Below are 22,239 nucleotides of genomic sequence, written 5' to 3'. Positions count from 1 at the left end.
ACCTAATGCAAGTTGACCAAAGATCTGCCAGCACATCCAGACCTACATTCTGTTTAAAAAATGATAAAGCTGAAAATTTGTTGTCAAACCCTGGCTGATATTAAAGCAAGACCATTCCCTTAAAGTTGACCAATTCCAGAGTAGATTAGTAAAGATCACAAGTGCCTTGCATACAGCAAGGAAAGCTGGATCACAACCTATGACAATGCCGTGCACAACTTGCTGTACTGCTGCAAACAAGCCTACTTGCTGTACTGCTGTACAATTTTACTTGCTGTACTGCTGCAAACAAGCCTAGCTACATTTATTTGTAAAGTGATCTCAATAAAAGAAAGAAAAGAAATCACATTCTGTCACCTCACACCTCAATATTTTAGTCACTACAGAATACTGCCTGCTTGGCTATTTCCAGGTTGTTCTGGATAGCAATGAGTTTTCTAAAATTTAAATTGGCGCTATTTTTCAGGATGGAGAATAAAGTGCTCCAGTCAAAAGTCTGACCGTACCAAACAAGCTTCCCTTCAGGACCAACGCACCACTCACAATCTTCATCAGAATCATGCTACTAGCAGAGAAGGTCTTGTGTAACTTTGGGCATTATCTTCAAACCGCAGGTGCTGATGGGGCTTGTTACTTGCTATGCTTCCAAAGCAAGTGGAGGGCTACCCTCTCTCCTCATGATGAACCCAGGTCAAAGGAAACCTGTTTTAGTATGGCCTGCCCCTTACCACAGCCCACCGTTAAGACAGGGGCTTCTTGATTTAGGGCCAACCACTTAGAACATCTGACACTTCTTACTTGGTCTGCCCTCTTAACTGATGTCTGGCCCTGGAGTTAGTTATGCCTGTTTGTTTCATTTCTCTACTGCCCCACAGTCAAAGCTCTAGAGGTGCTTCACACAGTCCATAAAAACAGATGATAAAACTACAATAAAATCCCATAAAATCAGAAAAAATACTAAAAAGTTTTAAACAGCTAAAAACAGACAACAACAAGGTATAACAAAAAAAGAGTTGATTCTGCAACATACCCAGTAATCCCCCTCAAGGCCCTGGGTGGCCGAGTTCATCTTTAAAGAAAAGAGGGCCATCTTGACCTGGCACTGAAAAGAAGACACATTGGCTCCAGTTGGGCCACAGTGGAGAAGTTACTGCAGTAGATGGGGGGCAACCACCAAGAAAGCCCTTCTCCTTGTTGCCACTCTCTGCACTTCCCTCGAAGGAAGGCCCCAGAGGTTGAATGTGATATCTACAAGTGAACAGGTTCAGTGAAGCTAGTTGTTTCTCTGCTACTTCACAACTTATCTCTGAGGCAACTGGCCTGGGCATTGCAGCTAGGAAATTCTACCCCTCCTCCTCAACTGCTTTCAAATCTGTTTTCATACCCCTTGAAGGTTCTTCTGCCTAATACCTACATCAAGGGAGAGGTCTTTCAAAAGCCATTGTAGTTTAAAAGCCATTGAGGTTTTTAAAAAATGCAGTATGCTTCCTGCTTGACTGCTTTTTTTATGGTAACCAAAGCACCCACACGACCACGGCTACTATGTCCCTGCAGGCTTCTAGAGATACATGTCACTTTTTATCTGTGACATGGGGATAATGCTGCTTTTTCAACACACAGTAATGCGATAACCACAATAATCTTCCAAAGTGCTCATTTGCCTTCATAGCTGAAGGCAAGATTAAAGCCTAAACTACAGAAGCAGAGCTGCTGAAATAGAATTTTGGATATTATGTACATGTCTTTCTTAAAGAAATCTTTTGAGGAAGAAATATTGCAATTTCCTTCATTATGAATGCAAACATAAAGCAAGATACAAGTCAGAATTAAGAAAGAACCAAAATTGCCTTCAAAATGAAGAGGACTTAGAGGCAAGGGAGAATAATTGTTTCAAATAGAGCAAATACATTTTATAGGATGAGCTAGGAAAGTTTCTACAAGAGAACCAGCTATCATTAACAGCTTGTCACTCATGACAGCTGGTGACCCAGATGGGGATGTGAACCGCCTGGAGAGCTTTTGCTATCAGGTAGCACAAAAGTTTATTCAATAAATCTATGGGTGTTTTACAAATGCACAAAAAGATGCATCCAGGAGGTTCAATGGCGCTCCAAGGAGCATTAATGGCTATCAGCAAATGAACTTTCTCTGTGGTGGTTTCTGGAATGTTCTTCCCAGGGAAACCTGCCTGGCATCTTCACTGTCTATATTTCTAGCAGGCTTTTAATCTCTTGCTCTAGCTATTTATTTTACTGCTACTCTTTTTTTTTACTATTCTAATGTTTCATATTAGATTAAATGGATGTTTTCATACTTGCATATATTGTGCATATATCATTTATTTTGCAGTTTTTTGACCTTTTATTATTACAAACTGCCTGGAGGATATTCACCAATGGGACAGCATGCAATTCTAAAACATTACTTAAAAGAGCAACCCTATAGTCCTTTGGTGAACAACGCAGGGGCCATAGAATTCATATCCCCCCATCTGAGGTTAGAGGGCTGTCCCCAACCTTGGCAAAGGGAGTCAGGGATCCAAACTACCTCATCCACCCCTTCATAGCCAGCAAGGAAGGAAGCATACTGTCCCCCAAGGTCATGAAAGGGATGGTGGAGGAGAAAGAAAGGAAGATTTTTATGGATGCGAAGGAAGGAGACCAGAAAGGCCAGAATATGTGTTGTCCCAAGCCTACTCCCCTTCTGATGAACACTTGCTAGATGTAAAGCCACTGGCAAGTACGGATCTGGGTTCTATTCCTCACTAAGCCATGAAGCTTACTGGGTGACTTGCCCTCCCTCACAGGGTTGTTTTTGTTTGGATAAAATGGAGAAGTCGAGATCCTTGTAAGCCACTGTAGGTGCCCTACAAGACAGGTGGTATAAATGTAATTTCAATTACAGTGAAATTTGCAGGGCAGGAGGACAGAAAAGCAAAACTGCTACCTTGGCTCTTCCCAGTCTGCACTGGATGAACAGATGCCTCTGATTTCAGCGGGTTTCTGATCATTGATGGTATATTTGATAGGATTACACCCCACTAGGGCACTTTGGCTATTGGCTGGCATATAAATTAAATAAATAAAAAAGTTTGATTGTTTCTGATAGTCAGGATGAGTGCCATTATGTTGTGAGCTGCCCCGAGGCTTCGGCAAATGGGGCAGCATAGAAATGTTTTGATTAATAAATAAATTGTTATATAGCCAAAACAACAGCACCAAGGCATTAAAGGAAGGTGTCTGCAAGCTAGAGGAAAGCTAAGATTTTCAGAAGTACAAACAACTTTAGGAGGAAAAAGCAAGCCGGAGAGAGGAATATAGTTGCCAAAACAATCCAATGAGGACTGAGTATGCTCAGCACTCCTGGAACTCCTGAAATTCCCCACCTGAGAGTGGTGGGGAAACAGGGAAAGGTGGGAAAAGAAGAGGAATGGAATGGGGCAGTTCACCTTGTATACTGACAACATGCCATAGACAGGTACAATTTTCATATATTGGACACAGTGCAGAGAAATAATCAAGAGTGAATATATTTCTACAAGCAAACAAACAAAAATTATAGCACTCAATGGAGATGATATCATCTAGCTCACCAGTTGGAAAACTGCTCCTAATTTAATTTAATATTCTTACTACTCCTAATCATTTACTCTGCTTTTTAATTTGCAAAGCTCTTTATGATCACATTAGTGCTCTAAGCTGGATGTTTACAATGAAAGTGCCAATGTGCAAACTATATTAAAGAGTAATCTGGAATAAGTACACTGCCAGAGGCAAAGGCAACCAAAGCAGCAACTGACCTATCAGGAGATTACTGGCCCATAAGTGGGCAGTTATGGCTGCTTTTTCACATTTCGTTTCAAAATGCCATCAAAGCCACAGAAGAATAGGAGCTGTAGGGCATCTTGCTAATGCATTTCATGCCTCACAGGTGCTCTCTGAGCAAAGGATATGAATGCTGGCCACATCCTAAGAGCCATCAAACCCATTTGTATTTTACTGCCAGGCACTTGATGGGATTTGCAAGCATAACCCAGCAATAAACAGGAATGTATCCTGTCTTCCTTGAGTCAACCATGGAGTGCATCTTTGCCATTTCCCCCCAAGGTGTATTTTCCCTTCATGAGCTGGGACCTACTACCCTCACCTCTGTTTGCAACAGCTTGCTTCTTAATATTTGTCTAAATGATGCAAAATAAACAGTGCCTTGAAACAGGACTGGAAGTTTTGATCTGTTTAATTGGTAAATCATCTATGGCTATGACCCCACACAAACTTACCTGGGAATGAGATAATTGAACTTGCATACGATTATTCTGTAAAGTTTTACAACACTGTAAAGTTTTACAACACCTGGTGCCCTCCGGGTGTTTTAGACCTCCATCAGCCCACATGGTAAATGGCCATGAACAATGCAAGTTGTCATCCAAAACATCTGGATGACACCAGGTTGGGGAAGGCTGTTTAGGATATTGTAAAGCAATGGCAGGCACCCATTTCCCTGCAGCCCCATTTTCACCACCTCACCAATATTTACAGCAACAAAAATAATTTTGCAGCTTTCAATGACACTACAATGGCCCATTTTAACTCGACTAACCTAGTGTTCCATAGTGGTTTGTCCATGAAAATCAGCACCAACTGTGATTTCATATCCCTGCTGCAGGAATTTCACCAGCTGTGTGAGGGGTGGGGGAGTAATGCAGAAATGCCACCTCGACCTCCTGAGGTCGTCCACACTCAATGTAATGCTTTAGCTGACTAGGTAAGGGAAAGCTCAAGAAAGGCTGGATGGCTTCCCATGGCACTGATAAAATAAGCCTCTTGGTTCCATTGAACTCCAGTTTGTCCAATGTCTCAAACGGTACTGTGTGGCAGAGGAGCTGTTTTGCATGCAGAAGATGCCAGCTTCACTCCCTGGTATCTGCAGCTAAAAAAAGACCAGGTGATGCTCAAAAAATAGCCTGACCTTGTAAAGGGAAGATTTCTCTGCTTAACTTATATCAATTACAGTTTGAATAAAATGCAATCTTATTTAAACTTATAACAGATTCCATCAGCTAGAAGTTATTTAATCAATGGACAGATGACCCCATTTGGACTAATCTGCTTTAAAAACCTTGGCTGCAAGGTACTAACAACCTAATCTTAGAAACACATGTGCTTCCCTCTCTCCCATCAGCCCTTCACTTCTGCCGTTGTCTCCTGTACACCAGGATCAGCCTTCATAATTGACAAAAGAAGATAAAAAACATCCAAGGGTTTCTGGTTTGAAAAGTGAAGCCACTGGATAATGTAACCTCTACCTTATGTTACGACCTGAGGCTTCTCAGGTCCAGCTCTGCAGGAATTTTGCTGGTAGCACAGTTACTTTTAAGCATTTTTCATCTTGTATTAAAAATTCAACAAGTGAAGTTAGGATGGCCCCAGGTGAAGAGGAAAGACGGAAAAACCTTTCTTCCTCCTGTGAGCAACTTATATTTAAGGCCAGCAGATTTTTTCCTTCTTTCTCTGAAAGGAGCCATCAGCAAATGTCAGAAACTATCAGGGTCAGAACAGAGCAATACCACCACAGCATATAGCTTTTGCAGCCTTGAATGTGACTCTAGGAAATCAGGACACAGCACAGGGACTAGCTTCTTAGACAAAGCAAGTAAAGGCAGCAGTACAAGCTGTATTTTAAAGTAACCACAGTTTGGCCTGGTCTGGATATAATGACCAACAGTGGTTAGCTTAAAACCAGAAGTGGAAGATTTCAACTTCCTTCTCGCAGGCATTCTGGAGGAGGAGGAGAAGGGAACACATGCCCAAGACTCAGGTTGGAACGACAGCAAGATCAGTAACCCTTGAAGACGGTCCGGATACTTCAATTGGTTCAGAATAGAGCTGCCAGGCTGCTGACGGGGACTGGACGTTATGTTCACATGACTCCAGTTCTCCGTCAGCTTCACTGGCTCCCCATTGAAGTCCGGGCCCAATTCAAGGTGTTGGTAATGACCTATAAAGCCCTAAACGGCTTGGGTCCTGGTTACCTGAAGGAGCGCTTACATCCATATTTGCCCAGTCGCCCCCTGAGATCGGCGGGAGAGGCCCTTCTCCGGGAGCCCTCCGTGAGAGAAATTAGGAGGGTGGCTACTCGGAGAAGGGCTTTCTCAGCGGTGGCGCCTAAGTTATGGAATGCACTCCCCAGAGAGGTCCGCCTGGCGCCGTCGTTATTTGTTTTTCGGCACCAGGCTAAGACCTTTTTACTTAAGCAACATTTTAAATGCTAAATACAATTGAATTTTATCTGGCCAGGGTGGCTTATTTTATAATGTGTGTTTTCATTAAGATTATTTTATATGGATATTTTAACTTATTGTTTTATCTATGTTGTAAGCCGCCCCGAGGCTTCAGCGAATGGGGCAGCATAAAAATGTTTAAATAAATAAATAAATAAATAAATAACAGAAATCTAACGAACTGCCCGCAATTTGCACAAACTGCACGAGAGATACACAGTTTGCAGCACCAAATCTGTGGAAATATTTCAAGCCATTTACTCATTTCAGAAAAGCTTCCACCACAAGGAAATGTTGAAAGGGTACTGAGAACTGTCAGTCCAACCCTTCAAACTAGGAAGATGCCATTACTAAGGGAGCGATATTTTGTTCTTCTGTCACCTCTGTACCAGTGCTTTTCAAAGGACAAGGTGGCAATCAACCCTGGCAACTGTGCAAAAATCGGCCTATAGGCTAATTAGACTTCTACTGTCAATCTATTGCCTGCTCCCTTTGACAACTGAACAGACAAGGGAAATGATGAGGAAAGACTATGGGCACATTTCAGGCAGCTATAAGAGTGTGCTTGCAAAGAGTGACAATAATAATGAACAGAATGATAAATACAGTTACACAGTTTTCAGGAGCTGAAAAGACTGAAAATAAAAAATGATCCCAATTGTGTTTTTTTAGGCTACACAAAATGTAAAAAAAAAAAATCAGCGATCTAAAATGGTATCAGAATTGGGTGACAAGACAGGTTCTGCCACATAGAGCAGGGAAAGTACATGCAAGAACTGGCTGGAGGGAGAAGGAATCAGAGAACAACCTGCAGTAAGTTGTTAGATGTAACTTGGGTTGTTCAGCAAGCAAGCAACTAACTGCAGCATTTGCAAGGAAACATACCCAAATGTCAGATGCACAATGAATATATCCTGTGAAAATGCAGCTCTGCTGAACTCAGAAAGATCAAGAAAAAAAATTGTATGCATTACCTTGGCTCCTAAGCTTAGACATATTATTTCATCCTCAAAAGCAGAATGAGTATCGATGTGAGGAGGAATTCCTACAATGTAAAATTAAATGACCAATGAGAAAAGAACAACTGAAATACGTGTTTCAACTTTTGTCTACTATTAGAAACTTCCACCATTCTCATTAACCCTCCTAACAAAACTTCACTGGAGTAACAAAGAGGAGTGAAGCTCCTAAGACGATTTTATCAACATGCAACCCCCACCCCCACCCCAACATAATTTAAATGCAATCCTAAAAAAAAAAGTGGGTTGATGGGAAATCCATCCTTTATGGCAAGGGTGGATTTAGCAGCAGTCCTGTGATTCTTCTTTCCTACAATCTCTAATGATACTGCACATATCTCCTTCCTCTTCTCATTGACCAAAGTTTGTAGGGACAAAAGAAACACATTAAGAACATTAAGAACATGCAGCTTAATGACAAACTACATGCTTTGTATGCACATGGGCCCAAGTTCAATTCCATGTTGACTGAGTCTGATGGACCCAGAGACTTGGTTCACACAGAAACTTCGTATGTCCCTAACAAGTTGAAATGCTAGAAGTTTCAATTTCAACCAGAAAAGTGTGGGCTTGCTCTGCGTATGTAAGGAACTACCAGCCCCCTGAAGCCTCATCTCTAAATTGACTAAGAGCTCTTTCTTAAATTGGAACCACAGCACTGCATTGCCTGGCTCCAAAAGGATGGAGCCTGACGGATCAAGGAAGGATGTTATCAGAGTGCCGCCACATACCCTGTCCAGGTTCATACTGATTTATAGTCAGTTGATCAGGTTTCTCTTTAATGTATCCCATCTTCAGGCATTTTTCAAGGAGTGGATTACAGATATCTGGGAGACCTGATATTATAAGTGAAAGAGTCAAGTGAAAGATTTTCCAATTGCTTCCCACACATCAGAATTTCTCCATAACAAATAAACAAAAACAGCAAAGCTGCAAAGTTTAAAAAGAGCATCTTCATAAGGAATGTACCATCAAAAGTAACACTTAGGCCATGTTAATTACTCTCCAGTATGTTTTATTTCACCAGCATGGCAGAGCATTTATTCAGCTTTGCCCAACTTGAGACCATGCTAGTTAGGATTTATGGAGCTGTTGTCCAGCACATCCTCAGGGGGCATAGTCAAGAAGGCAGGATCTTAGTGTCATATTAGGACCGGGGACATCCAGGTTCAATTCCCCAAACGCCTCACATTGGGTTTTGACAGGCTGACTCAAACATAACCTGACTCAAAAAACTAAAATTCTGGGTTGAGGGGAGATGGCAGGTTTGCTCCCTTGAGCCCCTGGAAGAATGGTGGGCTATGAATTGAGCAGATTGGTGTTGAATAAATGCGGATAATATACTAGAGATGCATCTTCCACATAACTGCTATATGAGTTCATAAAGTCCTAGAATAGTAGAGTTGGAAGGGGCCAGGGGGCCATCAGGTCCGACCCCCTGCTCAGTTCAGGACTCTAAGTTAAACCATCCCTCTCAGATGGCTGTCCAGTTTCATCTTGAATGCCTCTAGGGTGGGAGAGCCCACAACCTCCCTAGGTAATTGTCCAATGTCATGCTGCTTTTAACAGTCAGGATTTTTTTTCCTGCTATCTAGCCAGAACCTGGGTTCCTGTAATCTGAGCCAGGACATCCCAGAATGTCCTGCATTCTGGGATGAATGAGAAGAGATCTCTGCCTTCCTCTGTGTGATGATTTTCAAGTTCTTGAAGCTCTTGTTATCATATCTCCCATCAGTCTTCTCTTCTCGAGGCTGAACATGCCCAGTTCTTTCAAACTCTCCTCAGAGAGGTTTGTTTCCAGTCCCTGGATTATCCTTGTTGCCCTTTTCTGAACCCCTTCCAGCTTATCTACCCCTTATCTGGAAACAGTACTCCAGATGAGGCCTAACCAGTACTGAGTAGAGGGGAACTAGTACTTCATGGGATTTAGAAGTGATACTTCAACTAATGCAGCCTAATAGTTACAAGTCCAAAATGTTACCCATTATAACAAGTATAAGCAACTTGTAGGCCAAAACATCCAGACAGTAACAAGCTGCCGAGGGTTGTCTTCACAAGGGTCTCTTTCACGTTACTGACTTGCACCCCTGTATCTTAAGCATGCTAACTACATGCACACAGAGCTGAAAGCTACTTCAGACAAGCTAACTACAATTAACTGATCTCTGCATCTTTACGAGCATGAGTTCCGCTTTGAGCTTTTTCCTTGGGTGCAGCATGTGTTTGAACACTAGCAGACCAGTAGGGAACACAATACTGTGTTGCTCCCTTGCCAAATTAATGATCTTAAAACTATCAGACTGCGCTTCTGGGCTGGGGCAAGCAAATTCTACTGTGCACTGGGAAGGGGTGCAGGGAAGAAGTCTACTGTACTGCTTTAATGTGCATATAATCAGGCTTCACACACCTACCTAGTCGCTGTGAGCAAAATTTCAGACTCCTAATAGGATGTGAGGAAACATGCTTTAAGAACTGCCTCCAACTTTACTCTTCCCTGGCTGGCATTTAAAATCAGAGCTGTCATGTGGGGTGAGTCAGATGTGAATACGATACTCCTGTCTTTCAAAAATCCTAATATCTTTCTCAGGGTTCACACTTTTCACACTCATGTCAGAGCTTCCTGACATAACAAAGACAGTCATCTTCAAAGACTTTCTGGAGCCTCCCCTTCTATGTTAGAAAGAAGTTTGCTCAAACGCCTAAGAATAGAAGGACAGCCAGCGTGGCTCATATGAAGGGCATCCACAGGGACCAACCAGATGGGAAGAGCCACGACCGAGTCGGTCGAGCCCCTGCACTGTATGGTGGAAGCTCCAGCTTCGATCCCAAGCACTCCAGGAAGGCCTGAAAAACTCCTGCCTAAAACCCCTGGAAAGCCACTACCAGCGAATGTCACTAAGGGAATATATGGACCGATGGTCTGACTCAATGGCTCAGCCTCCACTTCACAGGAAGGCCATCCTGATTATAAGGTACAAAGTGCTGGTTGTTTGCGGATTGGCCCATGTTACTCCTGGCAGCTGCTCAGGTGCTCTGTACTCCCCCATAGCTTGTCCCTCCTTAGTCCATGTGCCCACCCTGGTATGTATCCCATGAATCTTTGCAACACAGCCTCAGCAGCCTACACCATTAATTAGCACATTTGCGCTTGCTAACAGAGCAGAGAATTTTTGTACCTTTTTTCACTTTGAGGGAGATTTGCAAATACGTAATCTTTGAAAAACAGCATGAGGAAATTTGCGCAAATCTGCTAAAGCACAGTAACTACTCCACTTTAGCACAGTGCCCCCACCTTTTTCTGAAGGTAACAAAATGGTGTCACTATCTAGAGAGGCAGCCAAGTCACTACCAGCTTAGTACAGGGTGCCTTCCAGATGAGGCAATGACCTGTGTTCCTACATACCCAGATGGCTGTCCTACATGTTTCCCATGGACATGAGGACACTAGAATTTACTTGTTTGTGCTGTTCAGCAATGAATATCTGAACACATGATGTATAACTGCCATGAAAATAGCCATCAATAGTTCGATCTTCCGTTTATCTTTAAAGCTGCCCATGTGAGTGGTTCTCATTACGTCTTGTGATAACAAATTACACTGCTGATGATGTGCTGAGTCGGCCTGAATAGCCTACCAGTCAACGTCACTGGATGACTCAAATTCTAGTATCACATGAAAGGGAGGAAAACATTTCCCTCTCTTCTTTATCCACACCATGCACAATGTTAAGAAGTCCTACCCTATCTTTCCTTGCCTGTTGTTTATCAAAGCATAAAACCCAAAATGGAAATGTGAACATGTTGAGAGTCAGTGCAGTGTGGTGGTTAGGGTGCTGGACTGGAACTTCAGAAAATTGGGTTTTAGTCTTCACTCCGCCATGAAGCTCACTGGATAACTTTGAGAGCCAGTCACAGACTCTCAGCGCAACCTACCTTACACAGTTGCTGCTGCCAGGATAAAATGGAGCTATGGATGCTGACTGGGTCCCTCACAAGAGGGAAGAAAAGGTGGGATATTATTGCAATATAACAACCTTTCCTCACAGGAGAGCTGCTCCAGCCGCTTCATCACAGCTAGACTGCACTGGTCAGTCCACTTGCTGGAGAGTAAGCCCCATGGAACTCTCCATGGGACTCACTTCTGATTAAGCATGCTTCAGATTGCCCTATTAAAGAAAAATCCCATTTTCATGTTGACTCAGAAGCAAATTCCAATCATTTCAATAGGACACTGTAAATAACGAAAGAACCTGCTCTTTTAAAATTCAGCACTACACAGATAAGGGACACTCGGCTTAGATACTTACCTCCAGGTAATGGTTTGTCTCGATCAACGTTGTTGTTATCATACCGAAACTCATATCCAAAGTGTTTGACCCTCCTGTGTTTTAAAGACTTCTGAGCTGTGAAGTGGAAAGGAAGCAAAACAATATTTAAAAAAATATTTATAAATAAATCACAACCACATATATCGTGAGCTAGAGTAGTATAGCAGCTGAACTAACAATAGGCATGTCCCGGATTCAAATCTCTCTGCAGCCATCATTTATTTATTATAGTTGTATCCAGTCTTTTTCCCTCTTGCAAGGAATCTTCCTCCTCTCCATTTTATCTTCACAACAACCCTGTAAGGTTGGTGAGCCTGAAAGTCAGTGACCAACCCAAGGATACCTAGAAAGCTTCATGGCCAAGGCAGGGACTAGAATCCAGATCTCTCTCAAGTCCCACTTTAAGTTTTTAATCACTATGTCACGCTGGCTGGCTGTTAAGAGCTCACCAGCTAAGTTTAGGCAAAAGTACCGCCTCTCAGCCTCTGTCCACCCAAGTGCAATCTGGAAAAGGATGATACCAGTCTATGTTAGTGAGCTGCTTTACCGCTAGACATGAAACACTCTGAACACTTGAAAGCTCTAGGCAAACATTACGGCTTCAGCCAAGTGTCTGCGCAGAGGCAGAATTGGCCACCACTCTGACAAGATATGCTCAGCCAGGCGGTTCCCAGAGGGTCAAAGGGAAGGCAACAGGTGACCGTGATTTGGGGATTTGCTACAAAACCCAGTTGAACTTGGGCACCCCAGTTGAAGGCCCAAACGCCAAAGCTTCCTCTGACCATCAGGAAGCCACCATAGAAATAAAGAAACAGAGTGAGTCAGAAGGAGCCTCCTGGGCCATCTGGTCTGACCCCCAGCTCCAGCCTTGCAGCTTTTAAAAACAATTCACACAATTCATTTTGGTTGATGCTGACCACTAAGGGGAAGATTCTGCTGGGCCTTGATCATCCATCATCATCCCACAGAGACTGTGACTTGCCATTCTGGCTAACCTTTCTTTTCAAAAGTTCTGCTTACAATGAAAGCAGAGCTTTGAACAGGAGGGGGCATTTACAAGAAACATCCACTCTTCCTGCCCCCAGTAAAAAGTCCCACAAGGAGTTAACAAAGGACAATTTTACAGAGTTACAGAAAATAAGTCCAGTGAGAGGTATTTTTAGAAAGCCTGGCTTACTGTAGACATCACTTACCATTAGAAATGACCTCATCCTCTTCCCAATCAATACTGTCCAAAAGCTGTTTTTCTTCCTCAGGCGAAACCAGCTCTTCAACTACCATCAGGCCAGGAGGTAAGGTTACAGGTGTCACATCTTCCCAAGGAACTAGGAACATAAAAATATGGAGATCGTGCCATGAAAATGAAATGCTTACCTTCTTTCCAGCAGTAACAAATGGATTGGACTCACAGTTCTCAAGAAAGCAAGCTGGATGTTCATATTTCTTTTAATTGCTCAATGGCTCTCAGTAGGCAGCACCACTAATAGGATACAACACTTCAGTACAGGACTGGGTCAGATTCAGTGCCAAACTTTAGCATTTCAAGAATGGTCCCAGCTTCTCACCTGATTCATGTGCTCCCCAATATTCCTGCAGCATAGCCATAAGAATGAATCTGAAACCCTTCCTTTCCATCTTGGATTAGCCACAGATTAAGGGATCATCCAAACTGGGCCAAAATGCACTTACTCTTAACTTTTGTTAATGGAAACAAACCACTTTGAACTACAGCTTGTAAGCCTGTTTCCACTAGATAGTATTGACCAAGGGTTAGGAAGATACACTAAAGTGTGGCTAATCTAGAACAGCAAGGGAATCTTCTAACCTCCTCCAAGCCACAGAAGGAGACAGAATGACATAAACCATGCAAGAGACTTCCCATAGTGCTAAACCATCATCCAGTGTTATGCCTACACCCACAGCCCTCCATTGATCCAAAGCCCCTCAGACAAGAGCATGTTACAAAAATGCTTCTTATGCCACCACAAAGAAACATTTTCAGGTAGAAAAGGCCTCTCAGCCTGTCTAGCTGACTTACCTTGCTGTGGACAGGAATGAGTGAGAGTCTTATGGATCCAGCAAGACTCCCCTATTCTCTTCCACTATCCTGCCCCTTTCCTTCCCTCCTGATCCTCTTCCAATGTCACAGCAGTGACCTCAGAAGAACACTCAAGGTGGAACTTGCTGCTTTGGCTGAGAGTTAGGAGGAAATAAATCCCCACTAGGACTTTCTTTTCCCTCAAGGTTACAAGGTGCACCAAGCTATGGTCCTATAAAATTTGGATTGCTCAGTAAGAAAAGCCCCATAAAAAGGAATCCCCTACTCAGCTCTTGCTCCCAAGCACTTCCCTAAATAAAAAGATCTTGCAAAGCATCCTCTGGAAGAAGCATTGGTAAATTAAGTGATAAGGCCAAAAGTGACTCTTGACTGGGATGGTAATGATCTCTGGTCATGCACCACGGGACTGGTCCCCACATGCTGTGCTATACAACCCCCCCTTCTTTTCAGGACTAGACAATCTCACCACTTTCAACTTCAAAGACCTGACTACTCTGTCAAAGCAAAGGTCAACCTTTTCCCCAGCCGCTCCAGGTGAGATGGCAACCTGCATTCAACTGTCTCTTCTCAGGACTCATGAGGCTTGTCAGTTATTTCTAGCTGACAATAGACATAACCAAGAAAGAAGACATGTCCAGCAACTACACCCAGGATCCAAAGAACTGAAAAACTAGTTTTCTAAGCCCAAGATTGTTTTTGTTCAAATAGTTCTCTCTTAAATCAGGGGTGTTTCAACAGCAATTTGTAACAATACAGCAGGCAAAATACTCAAATTTAGACCTTCTACTCAAAAAAATATATCTATGACTTTAATGCAGTTCCATGTAATCCACTTAGGTGTGTAAGTATTATTAATAATGTCAGTACTGTGGCACAGAATGGCCTGAAAATCAAAGAAGAAGCAGCAGCAGAATCAGGGGCCTTCCACTTTGCAAAAAGACTTCTGCATGATCATTTCAGGATGTTTTTACCCATCACAGAAGACCAAACAAATATTTGTTTATAAGCCTGATTAGCCCCTGGGGGCCTGGTCCAGCCAAGGAAATTCAGTTTAGGTTTAGGAATAATTGAAAAGAAATAAAACCACCTGTGCAGAGATATCAAGCAAGGGAGAACAAGCAAACCAAACAAGCGCTCATCCACCTCTAGTCACAGGCTTCCAAACATGATGGATGGCCCTCCTGGAGCACTAAAGTACTTGGGCACAAGCATGTTCATCCCAAGCAGAAAGTCAAAATACCAGCCACCATGCCATGGATATTAAGAATGTCTCCCTCAATTCTACAGCTACGAAAAGCTGCCATGGGAGAAAAAGAGGGAAGGTGAGAGAAGGCCCAATTATCCCAATTAATTGCAGCAGGGGGTGTGTAAATGTTTTTCTGGCACTGCAGTACTGCCACACAGAGAGGCTGGGCAGTGTGGAAAGGGTGTTACTATTCTTGCCTGATGCTTCAATAGCCTGTGAAACAAACCATGGACAACCCATGGATTCACAACCCAGTAACAAATCATGAATTATCTTTCTGGATTATTCATGGTTAACGAACCATGGTTCGTTAGTGCAAACCTGCATGGCTCCATGCACACATCAACAGCACAGAATTCAATAGCCTAAAACATGGGTTTATGTTTTGTAACCTATTGGCTTAATCCAAGAGTGAAATCCAGCCAAAGTTAAGCACCTTGGGCTAAATAAGCTTACTAGGAAGTGAGACTAACTGAATGCAGTGGGATGTACTTCTAAACAAACATGTATAGGATCGAGCAATTACAAACCAACTGAGTACAACAGAAGAACTACTATCTGTAAATCTCATGGAAATTATTTGGAATCAAGATTGTTTCATTTTGGCTCTATCATGCCTACTTTCTCTTCAAATAAATGAAGAATGTTCTGGCTTCCATGGACATGGATCAGGAAGGAAAACAGCTGCAGAGCACCAGACTGGCTGTTTGCTCAACTACAATTATAACAGTAATAGTAAGCTTCACAACTGTAATACCTTTTTCCACAAAGTTGAAATAGAGAACGACGTTTTGACTGGAGCCCTCCATCAGGATCTCTTTTCCATTGAGGGAATCATAGGCTCGCTTTGAATCTTCTGCTGTTGTGTATTTCACAAAGGCATAGGGTTTCTTTGGCGGCATCAAAAGAGCTTCCACCAGTCCACTTTCCTCTACCACACTGCGCAACTGGCATCTACTTACGCCATTTCCCAGGCCTCCATTCGCAATGACCAGGTTCTGATTATGGAGAAAGGAGGAGAAGCGGAAATGGAAGAGTTGAGCTATCATAATCAACACGAATGTGTTCATCTGAAAACTGTGTTCCATAAATACAGCAAAGCAATGAGAAAATGAGGCTATTAACCCAGAACTTTAGGGTAGCCAATTCTGTCTCAAAACCTGAATTATATGTGTAGATTTCAAATAGCCTGAAATATTACATTTTTTAAAGACTTGAATTTCACCCATACAGTCTATGACATTTATGGCACATCTATTCAGACACAATAATCACAATAACACAATCACTGCCCTGCGCTTTCCACCCACTGACTCCAGTCCTGCCCTCTGCAGCAACAGGGGACAAGTCAGTTCCCGCAGAGTCAGCATGGAGTAGTGGTTAAGAGAGCAGGACTGGGCCTTGGGAGATCCAGGTTCTGGCCCCGATTCAGCCATGGAGCTCACTGGGTGACTTCGGGCCAGTCACACACCCTTAGCCCAGCCTGCATCACGGTGCAGTTGTTGTGAGGATAAGACTGGGAGCAGGAGGAGGAGGGGAGCTGCCTTGGCTCCTGCGGAAGAAAAATAGGTGGGATATAAATACAATCAATAATAAAGTCTGCTCCACCTTCTGCATGACAGCCCTTCAATACCTGAATCCAGGGTGGGACAACTGGCATCATCATTTGCTTGCTCAATTTGGCAACTCAAATGCCTACCAGATCAGACACCAAAGCTGCTCCTACTGACACACTAAAGAGTCGTAACAGCTGGGCTAGCCTAAACATGACATCTGGGGTCTCTAACACAGTGCCTGGGAATGCCCCATGCTCCCCAGACACATCACCCAGGGCCCATAAAAATGTTTTGTTCCTCCAGATTTTATTTTGGAAAAATACCTACTCCTAAATGGATAAAGCAAAATGCCAAGCCTGTAACTTTTCCTCCTCCCATAATATTCCCTCATCTATCATCTAAGGGTCAACATTCCACCTGAATACAGTAGAGAAAGAGACAGAACAGAGCCCAGTCCACCAGGACAAGCCATCCTTTGACTCCCCCACCACATTCAGATAATTTATTTGCAACATAAATAAATAGGACTGTAAACAAAAGCTATAAAGAACCGGTCGCTGAGTTTGCTGGGTCCCTTCTTTCCTAGCCATCATCCTTCTTTTGTATCAGTGGAAGCATGGAAAAGCATTGTTTATGAAGGTGTCACTGGTGTGCAGAATTCCCCTGCCCATGTCTAGAGTGCCATTTGGGACTTTTTATGGAGCTAGGTGGCCATGCTAGTTCTATGGGCTAATTCTGTTGACCGGAGCCTGAGACTAGTAGATAAGCCTCTAGCAAAACCGGGAGGGTTTGGCTCTTTTTAGGAAATGAGAATTAGGTAGGTCCCCTACCTAACTGGTGCTCTTCCAGACTGAAGGGCTGGACTATATCTAGAATAGGAGGGATCACAGGGATGCTATGATTTTCTGGGGCTCTCCCAAAGCAGAACCTCACCACAAGCTGGTGCTGTACACCCTGGCCATTGGATGAGTGACGGCTACTTATCTGATATGTCAATAAAACATGAGGTTCCTGATGGCAGAAGGAACACATTGTTTACTGTGCAATGTACTAGATACCCTGTAATTATTGCATTTTGCTCACTTTGTGTTCCATTATTTTATTTATCTGCTCCTTTCCTTCTCCCAGTGTTCCCTACATTCTGAATACCCAAAAGGAAAAAAAGAACAATTACTAGCTGGCAAAAACAGTTTGCAAAACACATTTCCAAGATTGCAAGCCTGTGGACAGAGACTGTCTTGGGTTTTTTTCCTAGTCTTACACCAGTTGTCATTTGGCTGAAAAGCAGGGTAGAAATACTTTAAAATTTAATCAGTATGAATGAACTATGGGCAGGCAAGATTCAGGACAAGCAAAACAGTAAAGGTGGTGCTTGTCCCTTAATATGATGGATTTGCAGATATACGTTTCAAAGTGGAATCAGCTTTTAGTCTTTAAAAGTGAGGCAGAATCCTGCAACTTATCTGCTAACAGCAAATTTATTCTCCAGGTACAGATCTCTATGTAATCAAAAGAGCACTACCTATGCATAACAAGGAGGTGAAATGGCATGGAGCATCCTGGAAGGGGACATGTTTGGCTGGAACCCTGAACAGGACCATTCAATACTATCAACATTTTGTCATAGTGGTTACTTGTTCCAATGAACACTTACTGGAAGGTAGGGCTACAACCCTATATTCACTTGATCTGGAAATAAGCCACACTGAACTCCTAGTAGTCAAATACAGGACTGTGGTTTAGTTCCTTAAAATAAGTGAAACCTGCCTCTGAATAAATCAATAAAAATCATGATGCACAATGCACATTCCCATTCAGTTGCAAACAACTACAATGATTGGGTTTAGACACCATGACAACCCCTCCTGCGTAACTAGCTTGGATGCGTTGTATCCTTCAAACCAAGACAGCTTCTTACACATGGCTCTGTTTTAGCCAACAAGCCACCCTGACTGTTCTAGAGACTATTCAAACCATGATGGATTGCACTGTGGGCAAACCAGGAGATCAATTTCATCATAGGCTGTTGGGATTAGTTAGACAGCTGCTTGACAAGAGCAGCAAAACCTGCTGCCATTCTTCACGATCTTGACCTTGCTACTCCTAGTTTCACTTTGCCACAAATGCCCAAAGTGTCGATGTCCAGTGGCACTTTGGAGCAACCAGCACTGGCTCATCAATATCTCCCCTTTCCAAAGCAGCTGGAGACTTGGGGAAGTGTCAGAAAGGTAACAAACACCTAACAGTGTCTGTTTCTTTGGACAGCTGAAACATATGAGCAAATTGATCAGGCATGACTACACACATTGGACAAATGTGAAAGCCCAACATCAAGTGCATGCTTACAAGTACACATCAAAATATTACAATCACAATTGCATAATAAAGCAAAACTAAGTATGACCCCCAGTTGTGCACTTCTGATGCTGTGGGGGCAGGGAGCTGTGAAAGGGGTAGTGATCAGACTGGGGACAGGGAGACCTGATGGATTCTGCTTCAAGGACACTGAGATACCCACTGGACGACCAAGCAGGGAGGGGAACAAGCCATGATGAACCTGATTACTGAGGACATCAATTCTTATATTTTATTCCCAAGATGGTGTAACACCTTATATACATGAATATTTACCTTGGTAGGGTATGATACACACTCGATGCCTTCATGCTTTAGTAGAGTATATCTGGCCTTCATCTGTTTTTGCCGCAACTTCTTCTCAGTTTTACTGAGCTTCTGGCTCTGCTGACTGATGCCTTCTATTTCCATTCTGAAAGGTGAACTGAGAGGTACCTTTAAAGAAAGGTATCATGTACAAAATTCCTTCAAGAAAACAAAATATGAATGCATTAACTTCTAAACTTATATTTTTATTAAAAATCAATTATGATTCAATGTTATTAACCAAGGGAGGGAATGCACAAAGATAAGCCAAGGTGCTGGTTTTGGCCTACAAAGCCTTGGTTTGGGCCAAGGATATCTGAAGAACCACCTATTCCGTAAGAACCACCTACCTCCCTTAATTTGTGGCAATCTAAGGTCCTGCTTTATGTCCTGTCACTTGGAGAGACTGGGCTGCTGCAGATCCATGACACCACCTTTCAGTAGCAGTCCTCAACAAGGGTACTCTGTTGCTGGGAAAGATAAAGCAAGGGCAACCTAAATGAAAACAAAGGCTGGGGCAACTTTCATGAGACAGAGTAGCAGTGTTTGAGGCATTTTTGCTTAGACAAAAGTGAATAAAGGAAAACATGATAGGAGTGTAGAATTATACATGATGTAGAGAAGTGCTAGCATCCAGGGTCATTCAGTGAAGCTGAATGATGGAAGATTTGGGGTGGGAGAAGGAAGTACAATTTCACAGAACACATAGTTCAAGTTTCGAATTTACTATGAAAGGATGTGATGGCTTTTAAAAAGGACTTTGTATATTTATCAATATATATAAAGTAAATATACGGCTATTGATGGAAACTTTTTTCTGACTCAAGTTTGGGCTGCACCATTTGAATGGTATAATGCAGCTCACCTTTTCTCCTCAGGAATTTTTGCTTCTTCTACAGAGTATATCTTGTGTACCAGCAGATGGTGCACTAAGCCCATTTACAATAATCCTTCAACTCTTTTCAGTTTGATTTTTGTTAATTCCTAGTTTCCAAAATCAAAGTTTAGGCTTGGCTTAGTTGTAATCTGCACATATATGACAAAATTGAGATTATCTGAAAATCCCAGTATTGGTTAGTTACAAATGAAGATGAACTGCAAATAACATTAAAAAATAAAGCAACCCAGATTTACTGCTTGGCCTTTAGCAGCACATGAAATTTCACCTGATAAACCTCTCTTATCAGCCTGCTCTTAAGGAGCATGATTAATTTTTTTTGTTATGTTTTATGTTTGTTTTTAAACATGTTGAGAAAAATTGGGGACTAGCTGCACAGTAAATGCTCATTTGGTTAGCCGTTTGTGCATCTCTATTTTGAGAGTGGCAAAGTAGGGCTGAAATCAATTTATATGTTATTTATTTAGTACACCACCCATTAATGAGAATAGGTTCCTGGCAACAAGCAACTAGGCCCAACTCCTGGCAGGTAGCAAAGCTGAAGAAACCCTGCCTAAGTTCCTGGAAAATTAACATCAGACAGTAAAAGAGGCGAGCTTGATTCAGTATAAGAAACGTTCATTCTCATCAAATTTGGCTAAGACAGTAAGATGCAAAGAAAAGCTGTACAGAAGGAAGTTCTTTGACAGATGCATTTTCCCATGAGGGCATAAAAAAATTGCACCTACTAAAATTGTATTTTCTACACATCCATCACTAACATGGGAACCCCCTTCCCTCTTGCTGCTCCTCTTCCTATCCCTGCAAGCCTATGCACACTGAGTAGAGAGTGAGGTGTATATTTTGGAAAATAGGCCCTTTGCTCACTTATTGCAAACCATTCAGATAGATTCCTCTGATTCTGAGGAGGTGGAGAAGAACTGGGATGTGGCAAGGCCTCTGAAGTTTCAAGGTTACCCATAGAAGTTTCCAAAGAGATACACTCAGCTCTGCCTCCAATCACACCCCATTTTTAATTTTTATTTTTAGCCCACAAGTAGCCTACAGCATTCAGGTGTGCTGAAGAATCCTGTCCTAGCACCAGTGTTGAATAAGACTCAGCTGTCAGTCAGGTTTGCTTCTGTGTCTAGAACTGGAGAAATAAGACAATCCTGTCCTCGGTATCAGGCAAAAAAATGTCTTGGGGTACAACTATATGCAAGTTTAAATGGTAGAAAAGTCCAACTTGCTTTCTGGGAACTGCTAGAAACATGTCCAAACATGCTTTTGATTGCATCCCAACCCAATTCGTGCTACAGCTGAATGTGCCCTTGGCGTTAAACTCAATGAGATGTTTATTTGAATAGACATGTATGATTGCACCGTACTTGTGTTACTCTTCAGTGCTTGTTCACACTCCCCTTTCCGCCTCGTGGTTGCAGGCTCCATTTTTTAAACGCACAATCATTGCAATGAAAAAAGTGTGAACTACTTCGGCCAGAATTATATCCCTCTCCTCCCCTTCCTTGCAAAAACAGAACAAAAACAATTTAAAATACAACTGTTAAATACAAGCAAAGCAATTTGAAGCTCTTTAGGCTGCAATAGTAGATCCTCTTATCTGGGATTAAACCTCCCTACACGCAAAAGGGGTTTACTTCTGAGTAGACACGCACAAGACTGCACTGTTGGCCATAATAATCGAGGCGGGGTTTTTTTTTTTTATTATTTACATAACAGGAGTTGCCCGAACTACTGCAGTTCCCACCGTGGTAACAACGTGTCCATTCAGAGCCACGGGCAGACTCAAGTCTGGTCAGCAAGTCTCCCCTGCAATAGATTCAAATTTTCCCCCCTACGTAAAAAATGTGACCATTTCTTAGCTATTTCCCACTGCAAGGGAAATAGTAGCAGGAAAGTAAAACCAGCCTAGCTTACCTTAAAGGAGGCAGCCATTCCGGAAGAAACAGAAAACTACAGCTCCCATGAACCTCCTTGCTCACAACTCCCATCATGCCCGCAAAAGCTCCCACCCCCAGATTTAACCCCTTAACAGCATTAGGCCGTGATCAGAAGGCTTTCATTCATAAAGTTGGCTTGTCAGCCCGTAACAATAAATACCATGTGAACGGTACTTTATGCTACGGATGGTTTGGCAAAGATCCCGGTTTTTGCTCAGATTATGTTATCTCTCAAACAGCACCGAAAAAAAT

General features: G+C 42.6%; 1 protein-coding gene across 5 annotated transcripts in view; it reads right to left on the bottom strand.

Annotated features, from left to right (window-relative positions):
• The window catches only part of ALKBH8 (alkB homolog 8, tRNA methyltransferase), a 67,925-nt gene extending 45,913 nt beyond the window's left edge, over positions 1 to 22,012 (bottom strand). For 3 of the 5 annotated variants that reach the window (XM_044442225.1, XM_044442228.1, XM_044442229.1), the window contains exons 1-8: positions 21,965 to 22,012; positions 19,500 to 19,619; positions 19,120 to 19,308; positions 15,690 to 15,930; positions 12,821 to 12,952; positions 11,607 to 11,702; positions 8,031 to 8,135; positions 7,255 to 7,325 (exon numbers count right to left, since the gene is read on the bottom strand). In XM_044442225.1, coding sequence (XP_044298160.1) covers positions 7,255 to 7,325; positions 8,031 to 8,135; positions 11,607 to 11,702; positions 12,821 to 12,952; positions 15,690 to 15,930; positions 19,120 to 19,254 — 780 coding nt within the window. In that variant the 5' untranslated portion in view covers positions 19,255 to 19,308; positions 19,500 to 19,619; positions 21,965 to 22,012. Of the gene's footprint in view, positions 1 to 7,254; positions 7,326 to 8,030; positions 8,136 to 11,606; positions 11,703 to 12,820; positions 12,953 to 15,689; positions 15,931 to 19,119; positions 19,309 to 19,499; positions 19,620 to 21,759; positions 21,883 to 21,964 lie in introns of those variants that run through there. The other 2 variants (XM_044442227.1, XM_044442226.1) reach the window with 2 other exon arrangements.
• Between the last annotated feature and the right edge of the window lie 227 nt (positions 22,013 to 22,239).

The sequence above is a fragment of the Varanus komodoensis genome, unplaced genomic scaffold, assembly GCF_004798865.1.
Source record: "Varanus komodoensis strain SLA01 unplaced genomic scaffold, ASM479886v1 scaffold4, whole genome shotgun sequence".
NCBI lineage: Eukaryota > Metazoa > Chordata > Lepidosauria > Squamata > Varanidae > Varanus > Varanus komodoensis.
Note: the sequence above shows the minus strand (reverse complement) of the source record. Positions and strands in the feature narration are given on the sequence as shown.